Source organism: Salvelinus alpinus, chromosome 12 (assembly GCF_045679555.1).
Source record: "Salvelinus alpinus chromosome 12, SLU_Salpinus.1, whole genome shotgun sequence".
NCBI classification, from domain to species: Eukaryota; Metazoa; Chordata; class Actinopteri; order Salmoniformes; family Salmonidae; genus Salvelinus; species Salvelinus alpinus.
In genome coordinates, this window is record NC_092097.1 from 5,952,321 (window position 1) to 5,971,568 (window position 19,248).

At 41.3% G+C, this 19,248-nt stretch overlaps 1 protein-coding gene across 2 annotated transcripts in view; it reads right to left on the minus strand.

Annotated features, from left to right (window-relative positions):
• Positions 1-19,248, minus strand: part of LOC139536523 (copine-5) — a 201,506-nt gene that overhangs the window by 146,277 nt on the left and 35,981 nt on the right. For both annotated transcript variants that reach the window (XM_071337084.1, XM_071337083.1), the window contains exons 2-3: positions 3,105-3,145; positions 2,601-2,647 (exon numbers count right to left, since the gene is read on the minus strand). In XM_071337084.1, coding sequence (XP_071193185.1) covers positions 2,601-2,647; positions 3,105-3,145 — 88 coding nt within the window. The remainder of the gene's footprint in view (positions 1-2,600; positions 2,648-3,104; positions 3,146-19,248) is intronic.

The following is a 19,248-nucleotide window of genomic DNA, read 5'->3' on the forward strand; positions in this document are numbered from 1 at the left end:
CCTGGACCCACTCCAATTTGCAAACCGCACCGACAGATCCACAGATGACGCAATCTCCATTGCACTTCACGCTGCCCTTCTCCCACCTGAAGGGAGATAAACTACATGACCAAAAGTATGTGGACACCTACTCGTTGAACATCTCATTCCAACTTCATGGCCATTAATATGGAGTTGGTCCCCCCCTTTGCTGCTATAACAGCCTCCACTCTTCTGAGAAGGCTTTCCACTAGATGTTGGAACAGTGCTGCGGGGACATGCTTTCAGTCACCCACAAGAGCATTAGTGAGGTCGGGCACGGATGTTAGGCGATTAGGCCTGGCTCATAGTCGGCGTTGGGGTTGAGGTCAGGGCTCTATGCAAGCCAGTCAAGTTTTCCCACACCAATCTCAACAAACCATTTCTGTATGGGCCTCGCTTGGGGGACGGGGGCATTGTCATGCTGAAACAGGAAAGGGCCTTCCCCAAACTGTTGCCACAAAGTAGGAAGCACAGAATTATCCAGGAAGTCATTGTATTTCCCTTTACTGGAACTAAGGCGCCAAGTCTGAACCATGAAAAACAGCCCCAGACCGTTATTCATCCTGCATTCGGGCAGGTAGCGTTCTCCAGATGGTGAGGTGTGACTCATCACTCCAAAGAAACACATTTCCACTGCTCCAGAGTCCAATGGCAGCAAGCTTTACAACACTCCAGCTGACGCTTGGCCTTGCGCATGATGATCTTAGGCTTGTGTGCGGCTGCTCGGCCATGGAAACCCATTTCATGAAGCACGATGAACAGTTCTTCTGCTGACGTTGCTTCCAGAGGCAGTTTGGAACTCGGTAGTGAATGTTTCAACCGAGTACAGACGATTTCTACGTGCTACGCGCTTCAGCACTCGGCAGTCCTGTTCTGTGAGATTGTGTGGTCCACCACTTCACGGCTATGCCGTTGTTGCTCCTAGATGTTTCCACTTCACAATAACAGCACTTACAGTTGACCGGGGCAGCTCTATAGCAGGGCAGAAATTTGAGGAACTGACTTGTTGGAAAGGTGAAATCATATGACGGTGCCACGTTGAAAGTCACTGAGCTCTTCAGTAAGGGCCATTCTACTGCCAATGTTTGTCTATGGAGTTTGCATGGCTGTGTGCTCGATTTTATACACCTGTCAGCAATGGGTGTGGCTGAAATAGCCGAATCCACTAATTTGAAGGGGTGTCTACGTACTTCTGTAAAAAAAAAAAAATGGTGTTACTATTTTATTTTTCTACTCTGCATTGTTGGGGAGGTCTCATTAGCATTTCACAGTAAAGTCTTAAACCAGTTGAATTCCCTGCATGTGACACACAGGAGGCTACTGAGGGGAGAACGTCTCATAATAATGGCCAGAACAAAGCAAATAAATGGTGTCAAACACCTGGAAATCATGGGTCGGATGTATTTGATACCATTCCACTGATTCCGCTCCAGTCATTACCACGAGCCCGTTCTCCCCTATTAAGGTGCCACCAACCTCCTTGTCCCGAGAAGAACCAGGGACAGAGTGACACTGTGACAATATAACAGGGTAGAGTCCTGTGTTCCGATAGGCAGATTGTAGTAATAGAATACTGCATCCCTCTATTGGCTGTTATTGATGTTCTTCTCTGACGGTGTTTTCTGTTCAGCAGCTGATTTAGGGTGTTGAGGATTGTAGCATTTGGATGTGTGTCATTATGGCTTTTCTGTTTCTCTCTCTCTTTAACCCCCCCCTCTCTCTCCCTCACTTTTTCTGTCTCTCTCCATTCAACGGATCTATCAATTTAGCTTTCTTCCTCCGTCTAGCTCTATGCTGTCTTGCCAGTCCTGTGTTCCCAGAGACACATTGTAGTAATAGATAGAGTGATCAGTGCACTGAGAGTAAGTTCTTTATGCTATGATGCTCAATATTTCTCAAAACTGTCTGAAACAGACTTCCAGCACACATACACACACTGGCAAACACACTGGCAGCACTAGAGGGGCTCTGATTCACAGGACAGCCCCCCTCAACCTTATCCTTGACTGTCACCTGGTCACTTACTTTAAAAAGTTTGGAACTTTGAGTTTCTCCCTTTGCGTAACTTATACTGTGATTACACAGGCAGCGATCGGTATGGTAGCACACAGACACGGGCGGTGGGAACTGGTCATGTTCTCTCGCCTGGAGTGTACAGCCATGATGTCACAAACAGGCAAATCAGACCATCAGGGCTTGAAAAGGTCAAGCTTGTCAGATCTCCACTAAACAGCTCTGAATTAACATATCATCCCCCTATGCACACAAACACGCATGTACGCAGAAAGGTTCTTACAGTAATGAGTTTGTCCTATTTTGAATCTCACGCTGTGGCTTGTATATGTTGAGTATAGAGGTGGGTGTGTGAAGAGTTAAAGCTACATTTATTCCAAAACTAATCCTAACTTTTAAATGTCAGCACTGGGCTAAATTGATTGGTATTTGAAAAAAAAAGGACAAAAATAAAGAGAAGCTATTTCCCTCACAAACAGTCAATACCCCACTGCAAGGGACTCATTGAACTTTAGATGCCTCTGAAGTGTGTGTGTGTTTGTGTGTGTATGTGCGTGTGCGCTCACCTCTCTCCACTGCTTGGTCTCCACTCCTTGGGTGTAGAGCACACACACTGAGGGAGAGGGAGAGAGAGAGAGAGAGAGAGAGAGAGGGGGGTGGGGGTAGAGAGAGGTGAGATTGAGAGAGCGAGAGGGAGAGAGGGATAGAGATTGTGAAAGAGAAAGTGAGACATACAGGGCAGAAAGACAGTCAGAAATAGATGCTGGCAGATTGAACAGTGCAGATGAATACAAAAGTTTTAGCTCCAGAACACTGAGCAAACAACAGACGGAGGCTAAAGGCAAAGCTACCATCTACTCCTCAAGTCAACTATCATGCAGGGAAAGAGAGGTAGGGATGGGGAAGGGGGGGTGGACGGATGGAGGTAGGGAAAGAGGGAGGGAGAAAGAGAAGAGGGAGGGAGGGACGCATGGAGGGAGGGAGGGATGGAGGCATGGACGGACAGATAGACGGACAGAGGAAGGAAGGTAGACAGGCAAGGAGCACATAAAAGGTTGAGTCATACTCACATGGGTCAGATTTGGAGAATGTGTCTTTATCTAGTAGATTCCTGAAAGGCAAAAAGGAAAGAGGAAAGCTGTCAAGCAATATCAACTTCATAATCTTATCGAAACATGTCAGAGACCAATTCAGAGACCAATTCATCCAATTGTTCTGTGCTTCAGTTATTGCATGAGTCATTACACAGGCATTAATGGCTTTCAGAGTTGCTCCTGAGATCTATTAAGTTAACCAGAGGTCCTGACTGAGTACCTATTCATATCATCCAACAGCTGTAGTGGCTTGCAGTGTTCCTTTCATCAACTAAAATAATGACGACGTATACCCAGAGTGATTATACCCAAAATACTTTTGCATTTGGGTTGACGAAAACGAGACTAAGTTATCTCTGTGACTAAAATCTGACTAGTAAATGGACTGGGCAAGAGTTTTTGGAAAGATCGAGATCTTTTCAGCGTTATTTGCAATCTAGAGGCAACAAATCACTGATGCATATAAGGCACATGCCATGGCTACTCTCCTGGTGGTAAAAGCTCCCGGTAGAAAAAGGGAAGATGTTTGGAGCCACTTTACGTATCGTGCAGATTCAAACAAGACCGAATACAATGTTTCCCCGGGAGACGACAGCGTTTGCTCCCACAAGTTGACCAAGAAAAATACTGCTTACCTCAAGAGAAATCCAAAAGTGCACCATCCCAATATGTAGCCTACGCTAAGGTAGGCTAATAACAGATTGATAATGCTAGCTAGTAGTTTGCTGAAACCTGTCAGGCCACTAATTTTGACACAACTTTGATTACAAGATAGCTACAGTATGTCAAGGGGCAGGTCGTCCAGACTGCAATCATTTGGCATTTTGCGACCATTTGACCGGACTGCGCAAGTTACATTTGTAATTGCTCGCATGCAAGTGGAACATTCATTACATGGTCACTTCGCTCAAACATTTCAAAACGTCCTAATGCGCATTATCCTCATGATTCCTCTAATTATAGTGTCTGCCCAGCCCGTGGGCCTGTTTCGCTGGGGCCTGTTCCGCTGGCAAGTGGCCCCTGCTGTGATGAGTGAGCCACTTGATGTGTGCTCTGAGAGAGAGAGACAAAAGGCTTCTGATTGTATAACATTTAAAAATCGAATTTGCGGGAAACACATAGCTCCATATGGCTGTGAGCTACACTAGTTCGTTTAGCAGACAAGATTAGCTTCGAATTCCGAGGCATTATTTTGTATTATTTTATAGTATGAAAAATACAATTGAACATAGCTGAATAAATAGAAAGGATATTTTCTCCAATGATTTCCGAGGGAGTGCGGACATGTGGCTATTCTGTATTGAACCAATGCCTGCAACCCAGCAATATTGTATTGTATTGACCGGTTAATGAAGAAACACTTCCTCCTATATGCTTAATTTAGAGCTATTAATACAATTTTAATTGTAATACAAACATTAGGCTATATGTTTAGATTTTTAATACATTCTAAGGCCAGATAATGTTGTATGAAAGGCATGAGCTCTACTCTGTGTCTTGTGCAGGCTGCACACTTCATCAGTCTCTCATTCACAATTTGACAAGAATTTGATATTATTCTCACCCATCAGACTATTCTTAATTTAATCTGGTCTTTACATGTAGCCTACTAATATATGTGTGGAATATTTTTTTATTAGAATGGCCCACAAAAACAAAATGTCATCAAATAGCAAATGCAGGTTGTGCAGTTATGTTTTCATGCAAGAATAGGCAGCGTCCATAAGGCTAGGGGAAGCATACGTTTTAAATAAAATAAAAAATACATCGAATCATTACAAATAGGCTACTAAAGCATAATTTCGCCACAGAAGATATTTCGTTTCTTAAAAAAAAAAAAAGTGGAATGTTTTAAATCGCATTGCCTATAGTCTGAAGGAAATGCAGCACGCGTAATTTTGGTAGATTATTGTTGAGTTGCAACTGTCTGTGAAAAGAGGCCAAACCAGGCATATGGAATATTTCAAAATACAATTGTGGGAAAACATAGTTTGGAAAGCAAATGGTTATTGCTGTAAAAAGAAGACAATGAAAAGACTACTCTGTCTTTTAGTTTCTTAAAATTCCCAACTTAATTGAGCGAATAACAGTATAGCCTATCTTATTAGCACCAGCGGGAGAGCATTGGCAATATCCTCGGTGACTGCCCACTGCGCATATTCACTATTTATCATTGTTGGGTCAGCGCCACATAAAAGTTTCTTTTTGAACAACAATTTCCTCCTCCAGTTTAGATGGAAGTCATATTATATTTGTCTCTCCACTTCTCATAGGTCGATTATATGGACAATGTCCTTTTTATTGATATTTTGTCACTGTCATCAGAGTAGGCTACCCTTCAATTTGTCCTATTAAATATACTCTGCTAATGCCTCCAGTCATATATAAAGTGTAGTAGAACTAGATGGAATGTGTTTATAAAAGGCCACATTCCTCCCATGCAAAGAAATAATTTTTTTAAATCGGATGTAGCCTAGGCCTGCTCTACGCTAAATGCATTGAACAGTCTTTTTTTGCGAACAACGATCGAGTTATAGGATATTATTATCCTAAATTATGACTATCCAATCTACTCATCACATTACTAATAGTAGGCTAGTTTACATAAATCTGCAAATGCGATTATGCCTAATGCTTTATTATAAAGGTGAATTTTTATGGTGAACATTTTCTTTCCCGAACTTGAAATTCACGAGCCGCCTATGTATGCCAGTTAGGCTACACCAGTTGTAAAAGCAGATTCATGTGCTTAGTTTTAAGAATTGAGCAATAACTATAGCAGCACGAGAGAGCTGGGATCCTCTTCTAAATAGTGGCCAGTCAAAACTCTGTTTTCATACGTGATTGCGCATTGACTGGGTTTATAAGAACACACGTTTCACTAGGCTCTGTGTGCTATATGCTCTCTAACCGTGTTCCAGAGGTCCTAGGCCTATAGGCTATTTTGAGTTATTTGGCCACATTAAACATTATCAAAACTTAGTGATTTGAAAAAGTCACCCCAAAAAAAGGTATGCTATGTGCTGTTTCCTGTCTTACTGCACATGCTGGGCATCATTCACAAGTGATAATATTGTCACCCATCAGACTATTCTCAATTGAATCTTGCCTTTGCATATACAAAAAAATATATTGTATGTGTGGAATTTGTTTTGATTTAGAATGGACCGTGTCATCTATGTACTTAAATAACGAATGGAGGACACTTTTCCCATGTTCCAGCCAGGTAGGTAGGCTATACTCCTGTTGTAAAGCGAAGCAACCTGCTGAATATTGGGAAAGTTGAGGAATAAATATAGTAGGCCTTGCCTATAGAAAGCTGATGGGATCCTCCAGTTTTTAATAGAGGCCATCACTCTGTTTTCTCACACAATTGCATAGCCAATAGAAATGTTGCACAACTTGAGCTCATGGGCTCTCATGAAGTGTTTGATTAGATTCTCAATCACATTTGCATTGACGTCAGAGTGATTAGAGGGACAATAGAGTGCAGAGTACCAGGCCATTAGCGACTGGCAGTTAACAAGTTTGGTAGGCTACTAATTGCCAACAGCAGCATCAGATCGCAGCTTTGGAGCAGCCTAGTTACCGTGCCCTTGTGGAATTTGACTGAGGTCATGACTTGTGACCGCAGGTGTGGCGGTAATATGGTCACCATGACAGTCCTATACATGACCACTAGCTGTGGGTATTATATTTAGTGTTAGAGATCTAACTAATGTGTTTGGAGTTTTCACTTCCTCGTGGTGAATAAGCTACAAAATAAATTAGCCTATGATATTAGTGCACAAAAAGATGTAGGCAAATTCATCTCTATTGAACAAAAAATGCCAAGAATTCTTGAGCCCTGTTTTAATAGTAAAATATTATAACAATACCCTATTGTCAACTCACAATTGATGAGAATCACTGGATTAGGTTGCACATCAAAATACACTATATGGCCAAGAGTATTTGGACACGCATTCAAATAAGTAAATTCGGCAGTTTCAGCCACACCCGTTGCTGACAGGTGTATAAACTCGAGCACACGGCCATGTAATCTCCTTAGACAAACATTGGCAGTAGAACAGCCCGTAATGAAGAGCTCAGTGACTTTCAATGTGGCAACATCATAGGATGCCACCTTTCCAACAACTCAGTTTGTCAAATTTCAGTGCTGCTAGAGCTGCCCAGGTCAACTGTAAGTGCTGTTATGGAGTAGTGGAAACGCGTTCTCTGGAGGGATGAATCACACTTCACCATCTGGCAGTCTGACGTACAGATCTGGGTTTGGCGGATACTAGGAGAACACTACCTGCCCCAATGCATAGTGCCAACTATAAAGTTGGGTGGAGGACGAATAATGGTCTGAGGCTGTTTTTCATGGTTGGGGCTAGGCCCCGTAGTTCCAGTGAAGTGAACTCTTAACGCTACAGCATACAATGACAATCTAGACGATTCTGCGCTTCCAACTTTGTGGCAGCAGTTTGGGGAAGGCCCTGTCCTGTGTCAGCATGACAATGCCCCCGTGCACAAGGTGAGGTCCAAGGTGAGGTTGAGATAGGTGTGGAAGAACTTGACTGGTCTGCACAGAGCACTGACCTCAACCCCATCAAACACCTTCCGGATGAATTGGGACGCCGACTGCGAGCCAGGCTTAATCGCCCAACATCAGAGCCCGACCTCACTCATGCTCTGGTGTATGAATGGAAGCAATTCACTGCAGCAATGTTCCAACATCTAGTGGAAAACCTTCTCAGAAGAGTGGAGGCTGTTATATCAGCAAAGGGGGGACGAACTCCATATTAATGCCCATGATTTTGGAAGGAGATGTTCGACAAGCAGGTGTCCACATACTTTTGGTCGTGCAGTGTGTATTTTGTTCTGATATTTCTACATTTCTTTCTTTTCAGTTTTTGGATTATTTACGTATTGTTTGTATTGCTCGGTATTATTACTGCACTGTTGGAGCTAGAAACACAAGCATTGTGCTGCACCTGCGATAACTTCAGCAAATCTGTGTACATACGACCAATACATTTTGACTTGATTTTACTATGTAATGAATTGTATTTGCTTCTAGTATTCCATTCTCAGACCTCTCTTAATACTATATTCCTATAACTCTATAAGAGTCTTGCTTACACATTGCTATTTATCTATTGGAGTCAGATAATATACTCCTTGATAGGCCTTGTTAATATTATTTCCATAGTCTCATTACTGGTCACATGTGAGGTATATATATAACGGCTGTCATCTTCCTCGTCTGGGGAGGATCAGTTAGAAGGATCGGAGGACCAATGCGCAGCGTGGTAATTGTTCATCTTGTTTTAATAAAGGTGAACAACTCAAAATACAAAACAACAAAAGTGACAACCGAAACAGTTCTATCTGGTGCAGACACACAAAGACTGAAAACAACCACCCACAAAACCCAACACAAAACAGGCTACCTAAATATGGTTCCCAATCAGGGACAACGATTGACAGCTGCCTCTGATTGAGAACCATATCAGGCCAAACACAGAAATAGCAAAACATAGAAATACAAACATAGACTGCCCACCCCAACTCACGCCCTGACCATACTAAATAAAGACAAAACAAAGGAAATAAAGGTCAGAATGTGACAATATATATATATATAACATACTGCATATAAAATATTCCAGCACTACACAGTCATGCCTTCAGTGGCAATCATGTAGTATTATCTAGATTAAGATCACACTCCATGGACTCATCAATGCTTGATGAGCAATTGTTCAGTTTTCCTTGTCAGCTGTATACTGCAACATCATAGGATGCCACCTTTCCAACAAGTCATGGATAACTGTATATTTAAGCAATTAGACCTGAGGGGGTGTGGTATATGGCCAATATACCACAGCTAAGGGCTGTTCTTATGCACAACGCAACGCGGAATGCCTGGATACAGGCCTTAGCCGTGGTATATTGGCCATATACCACAAAATCCTGAGGTGCCTTATGGCTATTATAAACTGGTTACCAATGTAATTAGAGCAGTATGAATACATGTTTTGTCATACCTGTGGTATACGGTCTGATATAACATGGCTGTCGGCCAATCAACATTCAGGGCTCGAACCAACCATTTTATAAATATATACAGTACCAATCAAAAGTTGGGACACACCAACTCATTCAAGGGTTTTTCTTATTTTTAACTTTTTTTTTTACATTGTAGAATAATAGTGAAGTCATCACAACTATGAAATAACACATATGGAATCATAACCAAAAAAGTGTTAAACAAAACAAAATATATTTCATATTTGAGAGCCACCCTTTGCCTTAAATGACAGCTTAGCACACTCTTTGCAAACAGGGACAGTTTCATTGCAAACAAACACTGATTTGACATTGGAGAAATATGAAGATGAACGCATAGACCCATCTCTCTGTCTATTAGCCTGTAATTATGGTAATTTGTGTGGCATAAAAATAAAAATAAACTGCTATTATGTAAAATTACCTAGAATTGCATGAAATGTTTATGAAAGGCTACTTTTTTCTTGGACCTTCAAATGCGATGATAGATTCATGCGAGGCTTTTACTATAAAGCAGATCTTTCCACCCCTACTCTTGTCCACGTTGGTCTGTGAACCCACAACCTTCTGGCCCGCAGCCATGTGCGCCATCAAAACTCCTGCGTTGCCATATCATGTTTACAGGATGAAAAACAGTTTCTGAAACTGCATATCCAGAGCCCTTCTCTGACCAAGAAATGAGGATAAACGGTAGACATGTTCTCTGTTATCCACTTTGTTTGAATTATTATTTAGGGTATAGCAGAGGGTCCCTTGTTTTTTCCTCTAAGCGTTCAGGGAGGGTTTAGGTAAAATAGAGGTCCGATTTTCTCCATGTAACCCTTATTAGAAATGTTGTTTGATGCCCATCTCTAGGCGTCAATAGTGTAAGGCTAACCTCCCTGACATTGAATGCAATGTATTCGCATAAGCGCCATGTTCCTTGATGTCTATATTTTTGCACAGTCATACCAGATTGACGCTTATCAATGATATCACACGCACACACGCACACACGCACACACACACACACACACACACACACACACACACACACACACACACACACACACACACACACACACACACACACACACACACACACACACACACACACACACACACACACACACACACACACACACACACACACACACACACACACACACACACACACACACACACACACACACACACACACACACACACACACACACACACACACACTTCTCTCAATATCATAGGATTATAGCATCTAATAGTTAACACATCACAATGTTTGCAATGCACCCTTCTAGAACTGTTGTTCTGTTTCTGTGCTGTTGAAATTAGCTCACAAACAACCAACCACAAAAAGATAAATACATTTTAAATAACACTAATATGAAGATTTGATGTGATAGTCATGATTTTTAGATTTTTATCTTCCCATTATGTTCTTGGGCTGATGAATCACATCATGATGAATATTTGAACATGGATGTGCACACACACACACACGCACACGCAGGTATGCAGGCACGCAAACATGCACGCACACAGACGCAAGCACACACACACAAGCCATCTGTCATGTTTATCAATGCACATTTTCTGCATCACACTCAATTGGTACTGTTTTTCTCTGGGCTCCCATAGAGGAGTGTTTCATTAAAGGCATGCTCTGGAACTTTGGCGACTAGTAAGTATTTTGTAAACCTGCCACGTTGGGCTGGATGTGTCAATGTGTAGTTACATACATGCATAATCTATGAGCAGAATTCATGTCTTACCTCAAATAGCCATGAAATCCCTAGTTTAAAAGTGACTGGTTTCTGGATGCTTCCGGCTCCATTTTACCTATATTTTCCCCCACATAGGCCAGCCCCCTAGAAATTTGAGTTTTAGCTAATGAGCTTCAGCTCCTTGCCATTTGAGTGACATCTAGCAAGATGCCCACACAGCAGAGCAAGAGTGAGAGCAATGACGTGGTGTCCATATCTGCACATATGTGACACATTTCTGGGACCATTTTTGGCTCGTGACCGCTACTTTCAGAACTACTAGCTAAAAAGTATATAAGTACCGGAGAATCTTTAAAATGGAGGGTAAAGATGCAGCTAGGTTATTTGAAATGGCTTTACACACAAGAATGGAGAAGTTTTATTGCCTTACATACAAAGAAAAAATGCAAGAGAATGGCCATGAAATGCAAGAGAATGGCCATAATGTATTATTCCAGCCCAGGTGCAATTTAGATTTTGACCACTAGACGGCATCAGTGTATGTGCAAACTTTTAGACTGATCCAATTAACCATTGCATTTCTGTTCAAAATGCTGTATCAAGATGTCACGTTCCTGACCTTATTTCCTTTGTTTAGTCTTTGTTTAGTTGGTCAGGACGTGAGCTGGGTAGGCATTCTATGTTTTGTGTTTCTATGTTGGGTTTGCTGTTTGGCCTAATATGGTTCTCAATCAGAGGCAGGTGTTTGTCATTGTCTCTGATTGGGAACCATATTAAGGTAGCCTGTTTTCACTGTTTGTTGGTGGGTGATTGTTCCTGTTCGTGCGTTCATGTGTTTTATGTTCTCAGGTTCAGGACTGTAGCTTCGTAGGTTTCGTCTGTTTATTGTTTTTTGTTCGTATTGAAAAAGGTGTTCCAATAAATATGGAAACGTACCACGCTGCGCTTTGGTCCTCCTCTCCTTCACCCGAAAAAAGCCGTTACACAAGACTGCCCAAATGTGCCTAATTTGTTTATTAATAACTTTTCATGTTCAAAATTGTGCACTCTCCTCAAACAATAGCATGTTATTCTTTCACTGTAATAGCTACTGTAAATTGGACAGTGCCGTTAGATTAAGAAGAATTTAACCTTTCTGCCAATATCAGATATGTCTATTACCTGGGAAGTTTTCTTGTTACTTACAACCTCATGCTAATCGCATTAGCCTACGTTAGCTCAACCGTCCCATGGAAGGGACACCGATTCGAAGAAGTTAATTCTACTCATAGATTATGCATCTATAAACTTCACATTGACAAATCCATCCCAACGCGACAGTTTTAAAAATACTTACTAGTCGCCAAAGTTCCGGAGCATGTCTTTAATGAAACAGTCCTCTACGGGAGCCCAGAGAAAAACAGTGCCAGTTGAGTGTGATGCAGAAAATGTGCATTGATGGGGCGGAAGGTAGTCTAGCAGTTAAGAGCGTTGGGCCAGTAACTGAAAGATCGCTGTAGTTCGAATCCCCTAGGTGAAAAAGATGTTTGTGGCCCCTTGAGCAAGGGACTTAACCCTAATTGCCCATGTAAATCCCTCTGGATAAGAGCGTCTGCTGAATGACTGCAATGTAAGGAGACCGGTGTGGCTTAGAGAGGGGGTGGGGTAGCGTGTGACTGAGTGAGACGGCAAGATAGTGAGGAAAAAAAGACGCACTCTGGGAATCTGAATGCTTGAAAGTTACCACACTTCCCCGACTCTCCTCAACTCCCCCTACACACTCCTGGACTTAATGAACCTAAGAGAGAAACACTTACTCTAATGAACCTGCTGGATCTTAAATTGCGGCCAGAGAGCAACAGGGACGTGTGTGGGAGGAGAGGCGTTGAGTATAAGTATATAAAGTGAAGTGGGCGAGACGAGGTGGCTGTAGCCGTTTCTATTTCTATCCCAATAATCTACAATACACTCTTAGGAAAAAAAGGGTTATTTGGCTGTCCCCATAGGAGAACCCTTTGAAAAACACTTTTGGGTTCCATAGAGAACCCTTTCCACAGAGGGTTCTACGTGGATCCCAAAAGGGTTCTACCTGGAACCAAAAAGGGTTCTACCTGGAACCAAAAAGGGTTCGCCTACGGAGACAGTCAAAGAACAATTTTCGAGCCCTTTGTTTTCCTCAGAGGCCCCATCAACATGAACAGTGTGTGTGTATATGTGTGTGCTTGTGCGTGAGTGAGTGAGTGCATGCACGCAGGCGTGCGTCCCTGTGTGCCTGCTTGTATGCGGCCTACCTGCCTGCATGCATGGTTGCGTGTGCATGCAAGAAAGAAAGGCAGAGAGGAGGGAACTGATAGAGCTGATTTATTACACTGTGTCTATCCTTCATCTCAATCCCTTCATCTTCATTTCTTCACCAGAAGAAGAAAGATTCTATTGTTTCTTCTCTGTGGACTTTCAACAACACAGAGACTATACTTTAAGAGAAATACAGCTCCTCGCCTGTCTGAGCACAAACACACTGCACTCCAAACACTTCCCTGTAAGCTTTTCGCAGTTAGCATTGTGTCTGTGTGTGTGTCTGTTTTTCTGTGTGCGTGTGCGTGCGTGTGTGTGTGTGTGACTGAGGCGCTTGACAACTCTTTCATTAGTGACCTCCACAATGGAGGTAAAATAACCATACTAAGCAAACATATGGAATTGTTTTAAGATGTATATGAATAATGAATGGTGCTGGTGTTTGATGCTCCAGCTGTTGAAGCAGCTTTATGTTACAGTCCCTGCTTTAACATCCCTGTGTGTGTGTGTGTGTGTGTGTGTGTGTGTGTGTGTGTGTGTGTGTGTGTGTGTGTGTGTGTGTGTGTGTGTGTGTGTGTGTGTGTGTGTGTGTGTGTGTCATGTGCACGTTAGACAGCAACAATATTTCTCCAAATCCTCCAAACGTCCTTGTAAATAAAAGCAAAAAAAATTTGTCCATTAAAATAACATCAAATTGATCAGAAATACAATGTAGACATTGTTAATGTTGTAAATGACTATTGTAGCTGGAAACGGCAGATTTTTTATGGAATATCTACATACTTGTATAGAGGCCCATTATCAGCAACCGTCACTCCTGTGTTCCAATGGCACGGTGTGTTAGCTAATCCAAGTTTATCATTTTAAAAGGCTAATTTATCAGTAGAAAACCCTTTCGCAATTATGTTAGCACAGCTGAAAAGTGTTGTTCTGATTAAAGAAACAATAAAACTGGTCTTCTTTAGACCAGTTGAGTATCTGGAGCATCAGCATTTGTGGGTTTGATTACAGGCTCAAAATGTCCAGAAACAAAGACCTTTCTTCTGAAACTCATCAGTCTATTCTTGTTCTGAGAAATTAAGGCTATTCCATGCGAGGAATTGCCAAGAAACTGAAGATCTCGTACAACGATGTGTACTACTCCCTTCACAGAACTGCGAAAACTGACCCTAACTAGAATAGAAAGAGGAGTGGGAGGCCCCGGTGTACAACTTAGCAAGAGGACAAGTACATTAGAGTGTTTAGTTTGAGAAACAGACGCCTCACAAGTCCTCAACTGGCAGCTTCATTAAATAGTATGCGCAAAACACCCGTCTCAACATCAACAGTGAAGAGGTGACTCTGGGATGCTGGCCTTCTAGGCAGAGTTGCAAAGAAAAAGCCATATCTCAGACTGGCCAATAAAAAGACAAGTTTAAGATGGGCAAAATAACACAGACTCTGGACAGAGGAAGAACGCTTTTGAGGATCTGAGGACCCATGCCAAATCTTTTCAGTCTCCTGAGGGGGAATAGGTTTTGTCATGCCCTCTTCACGACTGTCTTGGTATGCTTGGATCATGTTAGTTTGTTGGTGATGTGGACGCCAAGGACCTTGAAGCTCTCAACCTGCTCCACTACAGTCCCGTCGATGAGAATGGGGGCGTGATCGGTCCTCGGTCCTTTTCCAGTAGTCCACAATCATCACTGAGTTCCAATCTTCATATTGTCAAGCATGGTGGGTATGCTTGTCATCGGCAAGGACTAGGGAGTTTATGATAAAAATACATTTGAATAGAGCTAAGCACAGGCAAAATCCTAGAGGAAACCTGGTTCAGTCTGCTTTCCAAAAGACACTGGGAGACAAATTCACCTTTCAGCAGGACAATAACCTAAAACACAAGCCAGGGGAGGGGGCTGTTCTAAGTTAACATATCCAATTGTTTTAAGCTGGTCATACCAAGGATCATTTAGCTATTTGATTTTTAATTTTAAGACCCCTTACGATATCAAAACAATATATTAGCCAATAGAAACACATTGAATAACAGATTCACAACATGGAGCAACAGATAGTACCAACATAATCAAAATGAAGTTTGTTCTGAAGTGTCTGTCCTATATCTGAGAGATATAAAAAAGGTCAGGATTTTTTATATTATTTTTTACTAGTATTGATCTCCTTGTTTTAGGCACTAAACTATCTCCATATATGTACTTCCATTCATTTTTTAAACCGGTACGGGGACCTTCAGACGAGTCTTGTGAGGCTTGTTGGCGTCATATGGCTGTCTAGCAATGATCAACAACCAATTTGACAGAGCTTGAATATTTATTTTTAGAGACTTACCCAGAAAGACTCACAGCTGTAATCGCTGCCAAATGTGATTCTATATGTATTGACTCAGGGGGTTGAATACTTATCAATTCAAGATATATTAGTATTACTATATATATATTTATTTTTTTACAAATTGTATAATTTTTGGGGGGAGTATTTGTAGCTCATTGACAAAAAACAACAACTATTAAATAAATAAAAATCCCACTTTGTAACACAACATAATGTGGAAAAAGTCAAGGGAGTTGAATATTTTCTGAAAGCACTGTATTTGAACCCAGGCCTGCTTCACTGACACGGTCTACGTGACCCGGCAAAAGCCAACCGCCAAAACAGGCTCTATAGTGGCTTAAGTACTGGCCATTTACAAATTAGCCTACAGCTAATCATACATTTTAGTGGCATGAAGCTTTACGAAGCTATTAAAACTATCAACAAGGAATCCATTAGGATAATTCACCAGTATGACTCCATGTGCTTTATTACCATGCATAAGGTAATGCTGGCGTCAGTTGGATTGTTTATCATAATTGGTCTAATGACAAGCATACGGATATATATTATTATAAATTTATCATTGACCTTTTTTTTTTACCAAGGAATGTTTATTGAGATTAAGGGGAGGGTATATTTAAAAGTTTACCAGAAAACTACAGGAAACTTGAGGCTTTTATGAAATTTACATAACATGTAACATATATATATATATATATATAATAGACAAAAATATAAATACAACATGCAACAATTTCAATGATTTGACTGAGTTACAGTTCATATAAGGAAACCAGTCAATGGAAATAAATTAATTATGCGATTTCACATGAGTGTGCAGGAGCCCACCCACTGGGGAGCCAGGCCCTCACATGACTGGGGAGAAGCCCACCCACTGGGAAGCCAGGCCCAGCCAATAAGAATGGGTTTTTCCCCACAAAAGGGCTTTATTACAGACAGAAGTTCTACTCACTTTCATCAGCTGTCTGATGATAAACTGAAATTCTCTCTCTCAACACTCGGTGGAAGTCTGATAGACAGCATCATAGCAGACTGAGAAAAAAACAACTGAACAGCTTTGGTGAATGGAGCACTGTTGACTGAATAAATACTATTGAGATTAAAAGCCTAAAAGCTAAAAATCCCATTGTCATACACACATCAAATGGTGTCAATCCCAAAAGCCTAAAAAATAAAAATCCCATTGTCATACACACATCAAATGGTGTCAATCCAAATCAACCCAATGTCCCTTGTCAACGGAATGGAAATCATGACAATGACCATACACTAAAAACTCTCATCTACGCCTTAAACTGCTATGTTAGAGAGTAGAGACATGCATGGACTCGGAATATTCTATGAGCCGCAGCTGACAGTGGCCAAATACCCATACTTGTGTCCTAAATAGTAGGCTGTTTGAGTATGCGTGGGGGAAAAAAACGTTTTATAGTATGTGACATTTAGAAAATCTAGTAAACTTTAAATGCCAGGATGTAATATTCATTTCGGCCTTGACAGCAGCTGATAATCAGCTGTCAATTAGATATGGGGATGCACTACCGAAATGAACCAATAGTTGGAAACATCGCAATCGCACATGATGCATTCTCGGTATGCGAAAATAGAACGTTTTATAGTATTTGAATATATCGAGTATGCTGTATATGCAGTACGTTATACTCATTTTGGCTTTTCATCTAGTAGAATTCGCTGCACACTTTTCTGGAATTTCACAGCCACAGTGCATTGGAAGAGGAGGGCTGTGAGTTCTGATAGATAGACCTCTTCAAGTAAACAACAAAACATCTTGGAAGATGGTGAATAGCAAAGCTTCTGATCGACTATTCCATCATACATATTTGAAAATAGATTTGCAGCCTACTGCCTGCCGTGCATTTAACTAGCTATATGCTTTAGTAGCTAGGACTAGAAGTTGTAACTGAACAGTAACATTAGCTACTTGGTTACTTGCTGTTGAGCGACAACTTCATATTTAACATTAGCCTAGCTAGTTAGCGAGTTTCATTGCACATAGGGTTGTAATCGTTACTCCAAAAGTTGCAAATCGATCTGTTTTGCAATGAAAACTAGAATTTCCATTGGACAGATTCAGGTAGGTCCCTCCCTGTTTGCTGAACCTGTCCAATAGAAATGCTCGTTTTTGTTACAAAACGGAACACTCTGCAACTGTTAGGAGTATACACCCCTATTATGATGACCGTAATGGTAAGATGCACTCACTACTGTTTCACCTTGGCACTCCAGTTTGATAAAGTATGAGTCAGTCTAGCTACAGAAAGTTCGCACAGCAATAGCTTGGTTCATGTTTGGTTAATGTTGTACTTCGTCTTATGTATTTTTCCAGGATCTACGTGAAAGAGTGTGAGCTGGAGGGGGTTAAAAAGAAGTGGGAGAACCTTAGGCTTAAACAAAAAATACACTACAGCTGTGGGCTCCTCTCCCTCCCACAAAGGTCCAGATGTGGAGGCAGCAGAATGTATTCTATTTATAGCTATTAATTTATTCATTTTCTACTGTTTTTGGTGAGTTCCTTTTTTTCTCACCAAAAGTAGATTTCTGTTTTCTCAATGAAAAGTGTTTCTTGTTGTAATAAAAAAGTGTTTACCGGTACATCTACTGTTGGTGTGTTTTACTTTCAACATAAAAATGCACTCGCACATCTGAGCTATCTTGTTGCAGGTGCATGGTAACAATTAGATACGTTAAAATAGACCTGTACACTGCTCTTGCTAGCATCACTTTTTTATTTAAGCTTACTTGTCGGCCTCTTGGCCTTCATCAGAGCTTTTTTGCTCTACTAAACTAAATAAACCATCTGTGGTATAATAATTGGCGTTTTCTATAGCGCTTTTCATAATTTTAAGCGCATCAAAAGTATAAAAAACTAATAATAGCAATACACGATCACAAGTAGCCTAGCTATAGTTGGCTAGGTCAACCACTAGAGGCCAAGTCTGAGTGCATGGATCCTCTAAAGATGGAGAGGGACAGTTCATGGCTTGATCAGAGGAAAGTGGTCAGGGAGATGGTTGATGAAGATGGAATTTGGTAACGATCTTGTAGAGGGCTAATCTGGGAACCAGCCTGATTCGTGTAGCCACTGGACTCCTTCACAGTGTACAGTCGTGGCCAAAAGTTTTGAGAATGATACAAATATTAATTTCCACAAAGTTTGTTGCTTCAGTGTCTTTAGATATTTTTGTCAGATATTACTGAAGTATAATTACAAGCATTTCATAAGTGTCAAAGGCTTTTATTGACAATTACATGAAGTTGATGCAAAGAGTCAATATTTGCAGTGTTGACCCTTCTTTTTCAAGACCTCTGCAATCCGCCCTGGCATGCTGTCAATTAACTTCTGGGCCACATCCTGACTGATGGCAGCCTATTCTTGCATAATCAATGCTTGGAGTTTGTCAGAATTTGTGGGTTTTGTTTTGTCCACCCGCCTCTTGATGATTGACCACAAGTTCTCAATGGGATTAAGGTCTGGGGAGTTTCCTGGCCATGGACTCAATATCATTGTTTTGTTCCCCGAGCCACTTGGTTATCACTTTTGCCTTATGGCAAGGTGCTCCATCATGCTGGAAAAGGCATTGTTCATCACCAAACTGTTCCTGGATGGTTGGGAGAAGTTGCTCTCGGAGGATGTGTTGGTACCATTCTTTATTCATGGCTGTGTTCTTAGGCAAAATTGTGAGTGAGCTCACTCCCTTGGCTGAGAAGCAACCCCACACATGAATGGTCTC